Raw genomic sequence first — 7,220 nt, 5'->3', positions numbered from 1 at the left:
GTCCCCCCCCCCCCCATTTATAATCTCTAAATCTGATAATCCAGAATAAAGCCCTCCTGATCTTGCTTAAATGCAGCTTAACCTCACAGTATTGGCTACATCAGAGATTACACTTGAAGTGTAGGACCAACAAAAGTTCCTCTTCTTACGTTGATTGCAGTGTTTCTGGGTTGTTTCTTCCTTGCCCCACAGTGTCAAGTTCCATGTACCGATCGTGATTTTTATTTCTTCAGCGCAGTTTTCACACTGTGTGCACCGCAGTACGCCACCTTGTACGCTTCCTGTGGAAGCTCTCACTGACACGTGTGATAGCTGATAAAGTGGAAGCTGAAATGACGTTTTGGAAGTTGATCATGACTAGTGCTGGCAGCTACAAGTTAAACCAGTCAGAACAGTTTCCATGGCTTGACATATGGAGGCAGACTTGCCGGCTTCAGTCTTTAATGCTGTCCACCAGTCTGTCCGTGTCACAGACTGCCCTTTGTGCATTATCTGTAAACCCTCGTATGTATGTTGGACCTCATGTAAGGTGGCATGCTAGACTGAGCTGTTACAGCTTAGAGTTGTTGAGGAGGGCCCTGCTTCAGCTTCCAGTGTGTCAGATGGATGAGAGAGGTGCCATCCTGCAGTGGGAAGTTCTCTTGAATCCCAGCTGAAATAAATAGTGCTCGTTAAAGCACATTTCTCCTGGTGTAACTGGGTCAGCGTTATTTCAGTGGCACAGCTGTAGCAACTGGAGATTTTTGTCATTTACTTTCTGTACCTTATAGCTTGCCTGCAGTGATTATCTAATACTACACTCACAGTGTGTCCAACATCTCACATGTACTGTTTGTTCTCACTCACCCGGTCCCCGGAGAAAAGCGTGGGCACTTGGTGGGCTTGGTTTAGGATGATTTTTTAAGGTTTGTGGTGTTGTGAGAGTAGAAAATTATTAAAGTCCTCACTAAACATGAATACACTGCAACAAAAAAATTTGTTCTTGAATCTAAAGAGTGCAAGGCTTGTGGTAATTCATTTTCAGAGATTAATTGGTTCCATTACAATATTTTTTAGTTGTGTGTGACATGGTAGTATCATCAAGTTTGCAATGCTGAGCTGGCCACTGAGATTACCGGGAAAAGTAGAAGTGTAACGCTGTAAAACATCTTCTGACAGCAAGATGGAAAATGTGAGCCTGTGTCTTTTTAGTTAGAAAAGGAGCTCTTTCACATCAAATACAATCACTGTATTGCCTACCCAGCAAACAAACACACCGTTCTCAGTGGGTTTTGTTGGGAGTTCTTTTTTTTTTTAATGCAGACTAAGATGGGGCAGGGGGAGGAATCTTTGTGTGGGATCCCTCTTGAAACTCATAGGTATCCAGCTTCTTGTTTGGTTTCTTGCCTAGTCTCGCCCATTAATGTAGATTCTATAAATCAAGTGTTCATGTCACTGGTTTTGCACTGTATGTAAATCTGGGGAAGAAAAAACAGTTTAAATCAGGTTGTCAGGCTTCAGGTAGTGCTTTGTTTAGCTGGTAGTGTTTTAATGAGCTGTTCAATAGTCTTAAGTGCAGTTTAAGACCATCTATTTTTCTTGGGCTGTGCAACCTCATCAAAGTACTGTTTTAATTAAAGGTAAGAGATTGAGTATCCTCTTAGGGTAGAGAGTGGGGAAGGTCTGTGTGTTGGTGTAGTGGACAGTGGTTGAGGATGGTTAATGTAACTAATGTTTTTTGCATTACTGTGGAGCAGTAAAACAAAGAACTCACGATATCACCATAGGGCAGAAATCCACAGGAGAGCCTTCCGGAGGAACGGCTCTAGAAGATGGTAATTTTTCTGTAACGATGGGCAGAAGCTAGCACGCAGCATTCTGAGAGCAAGAGACCACCATTAGACAAATAATAATGCTGATCTGAAAGAAAAGAATAAAACATAAACCAGCAAAACTTGTCAGTGATGCGTTTGCTTGGATTGATTAGTAATGACAGTCATAAAGGACTGCAGAACCCTGGAGATGGTGATAGATGTCCTTTCATTTTCTTTACAACTTAAATACTTCTTTAGCACCCCTGGTCTTCCTTTATAGATGTGTCCGTTTCTTGCAAGTGCCAGCATGTGTTTTGAAGGATGCCTTGGCATCCCTCTCCTGTTTGGCAATACAAATCTCTGGTTTCCAGAGAAACCGCTTAAGTGCTCAGGCACTCTGGAGTTAAAATAGCACAGCGTGCTGCATTTAGAGGGGTGGAAAGGCAGCAGCCTTGCAAACATCACGCTCCGATCACACGAGCGCCTTGCAAGAAAAAGGGGAATGCTCAAGGCAGGGCAAGTGTTACCTAAACTCCAGTGAGGAGTTGTGATCTGCCGTGCTGCTGTAAGGGAGGTACGGCGTGGGATTATTGGCTAGGGAAATGCTGAAGGTAGAAGTTAAGTCTCAGAAGACCAGGTGGATTCTAGAGCGTGTAAGATGCTTATAAAGAGAATGTCACTTGGCTCAGTGACAGGGGAATGTAATGTAATTTTTCACCATTGAATTATGAACGTGCAGTATTCATGAGCTGTAGAGCTAAGTGCGGATTTGCGCCTTTGTTCAGAATTGAACTAGTAGATGTGTCTAGATAAGCAGTACAAATCCAGAGGCCATATCTATAATTGGTTCAGGCTCTGCAGTGCTTCCATCAGATTTTTCAAATGTTGTTTTTTTTCACCTTGCTTTTACTCAGACCTTTAGGTGCAGATTCCTGTGTCGCTGGGAATCTCTAATCTCTACTGCCTGCTTTGCTGCACCATCTGCTTGGGTTTTGTTTATGTTTTTTTCCCTGCTGGAATTTCAAGCTGATGGGTCAAGCTCCTAGGCTGGATTCGTCCTTTTCATGTGAAGTGTGCTTGTGGTGAGGTCTCTACAAGTAGCCAAAACATGCACAAAGGAGGTAGAACGTGCAGAAGGTTCAGCATCAGCCCAGAAGGCCTCTCAAACCTCTCTCTACTGAAGCCCTGCTTTTTTCTGAGACATTACTTTGCAGATGTGAGCAGTTGATTCCTTATTCTGGTAATGCAGTGGTAATGACCAGCCGAGCAGCAAGATATATTAAAAAAGCTGCATAAGAAATACTGAACAATTGTTCTCTGTACCTCTGCATTCATGAATTGCTGTTATTAGTTGCTTAGCTACCAGTGACCCTTATTAAATTTCCATTTAGAAAAAGTGATGAATTCAAGATTGTGAGGGGGTTCTATCACAGGAGAACAATCTCCAAGTATTCTAAATGCAGAATTTCTATAATAGGGTAATTTTTTTCCAAGCTTTTAGGAAAAAAAAAACAAAACAACGAAGAAAAACAAGACCACTCACCAAAAAATAAAACCAAACAAGACCCAGAACAGCAAGAACACACTTCAAGAACTGTTTTGCTATAGAGGATGATTTATGGTTATGGACCTGTGAAGGCTAAGTTAGGGATGGTGGCGTGGCTGCTGTAGTTCATTGGCCTTTGTAAAATAAATACACGGGGCTTCTCTGCCGATTATTCCTACCCAGAGGAACATCATTAAAGAAGAGTTATGCTGACACACACTTTAAAATTCATCTCAAATGTTAGTCATTGCACAGAGGATGTAGGTCCCTGAACTTGGTATTTGAAAGCCAAGAAACAGGGTGAAATCAAAACTGAAAACTAACAGTGTTTTTGCACTTGTAATTTAAAATGTTTCATTCATCTGTAGTTAAATAGAGCCTGTGAAGTGGGCCTGGGTAGGGAACCAAATCTCTTGCCTGAGTATTCCCAGAGAAGGGATAGAATTGTCATGGTTAGAAGGGAAGCAAAGGGAGACGTGATGTTTCTCACCCTTTGTGTTACTGTCATTGTCAAATTTCCCATTTTCTCTATTATAAGTATAAATAATCTGTTCGTTTTTTTCCAGATGTTAAACCGTCTAACATTTTGGTAAACTCTAGAGGTGAAATCAAGCTTTGTGATTTTGGTGTCAGTGGACAACTGATTGATTCTATGGCAAACTCCTTTGTTGGCACACGCTCCTACATGTCTGTAAGTACAGCTGCTCTAGCTTTGAGTTTACCGTACGTTATTGTAGAGTTACCACAATTCCAGTAATCAAACAAAGCAACGCTTGCTGTTACTGCTGCTGTTCGTCGTTCAGTGCTTCCTGTGTTCCAAGGGTATTCCAGTGTTGTAACGGAGTGCGTGGAGGGGGGCAGAGAACTGTTCCAAGCTAAGCCAAGCATCTTGCAGTATTTTATAACTCTACAAAAGAGAAGTAGCTGAGTCTGTGTTGCTCAGTCCAAATGGTTAATGCATTTGGGTTTTGTATAAGTGTGCCTCCAAAAAAGCCCAGTGTTTACAGTTTGCTTTTCTTAAGTGCAGTTCTCTTTCTACTCGGGCATTTTGCTGCGGTCACTTATGTAGGCAAGCTGCTGCCTCGCTAGTGACCCTGTCATGACTGTTCTGGGAACCCAACATGCTGCAGCAGCAAGGGAGAGCGTGGGAGTGGCCAGTGAGGACAAGGCCATGGCGGCTAATCTGAGACTATTTACAGGGTATTCTCTATCCCTGAGTTTAAGGAACACCTCTTCAGATAAACTCTTTGCCTTGTGTGAAGGTCACAGTTAATGGAACTATCAGGGCTCTAATGCACGCACCTGGTTCTGCACACAAGCTATTAACTTGTACAATCAGAGTGCTCAGAGATTCTGCTGTAGGACTGAAGCTGTGTGGGCTTAAACTTAAAGGAAAAAGCATAATAACGCTGCTTCTGCTCAGCATGGGACCTGCCTTTCAACATCAAAGACAGTATTCTCCCTTTTGTCACTTAATATTGAAATGAAACCGCAACTCATTCCCTTATACATCGAGGAGCTGTTGCTAATTAGCAAAAAAATTCGCAGCTTCATCTCTTCTGGGCCCTTGACATACTATGGGCTTTCCCTTTTTTCTTCTGGTAGAAGGAATGAGAGCAAAGTACCATCTACATTCTGTTCTCTTCAGTTATTGAAGATGGTTATGCTGATCAAAACTGAGGATCCTTGGAGCAATGCGACTGGAATATCCAGATACGGTTTTAATCATGATTCAACTGACAAAATCCCCTACCTAAATACCCTTCCAGTGTTCGAGTCTCCTAACAATAATAGAAAACACATGTTTAGCTGTGTCTGTGCTGCGTACATTGTCGTGACACTTACATCAGCATAATCTGTCCAGAATACGTGTTTGTGTTTGGCCTTTGGCAATTTGTTTTTTCCTGAGAGAGATTTTCATTTGCCTGGCCACACTGTGCAAGAGGTTAATCTGGCAGAACGTGTGTCTATCCTCCTATCTTCTATCTATTTTTCAATCATTATACCTCCAGGAAAGGTCCATGACCTGCATATGGTTTATCATTCAATTTGTAAGTTAAATTTTTATTATCATTTCAAAGGATTATAGAGCTCAACAGTTGATTTATAAATTTTGGACCCATATAGGAACAATGCAGTTACCTTCTCTCTCCTTCCCAAAGCAGAAAACAGCTTCTCAGGGAAGCCAGGTGAATCTTTAGTTGCCCATGCTATTTTTGCTTTCTTGCTCTTTAATTATCCCAGTAAGTCACTTGCTGGAACTTGTTGTACTAACAAGTTGGGGTTTCACCCTTCACCTTTTTGGGGTTTCACCCTTCACCTTTCATCTCCAAGCTGTTGCAGAACACAGGGGTTTTTCTCTCTTGTTGTTTAGTGTCTCTTCTCCCCTTCTTTTTGCAGCCGGAAAGACTACAGGGAACTCATTATTCGGTGCAGTCGGATATATGGAGTATGGGGTTGTCGCTGGTAGAAATGGCTATTGGCAGATACCCGATTCCTCCTCCGGACTCCAAGGAGCTTGAGTTAATGTTTGGCTGCCCAGTAGAGGGGGATTCTCCAGTCACAGAGACCTCGCCCAGGCAAAGAACACCTGGTCGACCAGTGAGCTGTAAGTCACAACAATCTGTTAAATTCTCCTCAGTTACCCTTCTCGGTCAGCTTCAGTGTCTCCCTTTCCTCGTACTGGTCTGCACAGTGTGGCTTTACTCTTGACAAAAATCAGGACTGTGTTGGGCACTTGGCTCAGCCTCACTGTGAGGAGGTGTCTGAGAGCCCAGGACCGGAGATCTTTGTAGTGATGGAGCTGCTCAGCAGCACCATTAAGATCCCAGGCTGTTGTTACGGTTTGTCTCTCTTGGATGTGATGCTGATCAAGGTACAGCAGGATGATTCCCAGTGAAGTTAATGGTTTGGATCAGACCTGAAAACAACATCTTGCATGAAAGTATCATCCTATCGCTGTTCCTTATTTTTTTCCCCTATAAATCTGCTGGATGTCATGTAAGACTAAAGTGTATGACTGAGCTTCTTAAATCACCCCTACCATGGGAGGGGAGTAACCCTGTATTCTTCTACTACTACAACTTTTTTTCAGCCTATGGACCAGACAGCAGACCCCCGATGGCAATCTTTGAACTTCTTGATTACATTGTCAATGAGGTAAACAACTACTTGCACTCACACTAATTGTACATTTTTAAAGCATTCCATAATTTGAGGGATGTGAGATTAGTGTTAGGATGAGCCAAATCTTCTGATCCTTTTCTGCTGCAGTATGAGACACATCCTTGTGTGTGTTGGCTTGACATAAAATTATTCTCAGGAAAATGTTAGTTTGTTTTTCTGCATCATTTAAGTAGGTTTGTGGATTTTCCAGCCTGGATCATGTAAACTGTTAGAACAGTTAATAGCAAACAGTATAGTCAAGCATATCTAAAATGGGGGTTTTATTTAATTTGTGTTAGTCTTACGAACAAGATAATATATAATACTGCACCTTTAAATAGCCACAGTGTGACTTACTGCCAGCTGCTCTGAAACTTCTGAACACAGCCTTGAGCTGCCAGTACCCCCCATTCAGGTGTCTGCAGAGGGAAAAACAAATGAAAACCAAACAAAACCCACCCCACACCTTAGCAACTGTTTCCTCGTGTGATGTATTACTGAAACACCTAAAATCTGGGAGCTGAGAGTAATAACCAAAACTAGTCACTGATAAACGCAGCATCTGTACTTTTATAAAACATAAGACAGCACATCCTTTATTTGTATGCATGGAGGCCAAAGTCTGCTTGGCACTTTTTTTTGAGCTCAGCTGTGAAGGGCGGCCTGGGCAGTGCTGGGGCTTTGCAGCTTTACCCAGGTACGGGACATGTCATTTG

At 42.4% G+C, this 7,220-nt stretch overlaps 1 protein-coding gene across 1 annotated transcript in view; it reads left to right on the top strand.

The window, feature by feature from the left end:
* Positions 1-7,220, top strand: part of MAP2K1 (mitogen-activated protein kinase kinase 1) — a 22,469-nt gene that overhangs the window by 12,202 nt on the left and 3,047 nt on the right. The window contains exons 6-8 of the mRNA XM_010133052.1: positions 3,906-4,030; positions 5,740-5,947; positions 6,434-6,498. Of these exons, the coding sequence (XP_010131354.1) occupies positions 3,906-4,030; positions 5,740-5,947; positions 6,434-6,498 (398 nt within the window). The remainder of the gene's footprint in view (positions 1-3,905; positions 4,031-5,739; positions 5,948-6,433; positions 6,499-7,220) is intronic.

Source organism: Buceros rhinoceros, unplaced genomic scaffold, assembly GCF_000710305.1.
Source record: "Buceros rhinoceros silvestris isolate BGI_N320 unplaced genomic scaffold, ASM71030v1 scaffold29073, whole genome shotgun sequence".
Classification (NCBI taxonomy): domain Eukaryota; kingdom Metazoa; phylum Chordata; class Aves; order Bucerotiformes; family Bucerotidae; genus Buceros; species Buceros rhinoceros.
The sequence above is the reverse complement of the archived record's forward strand: the minus strand, read 5'-3'. Positions and strand labels throughout refer to the sequence as shown.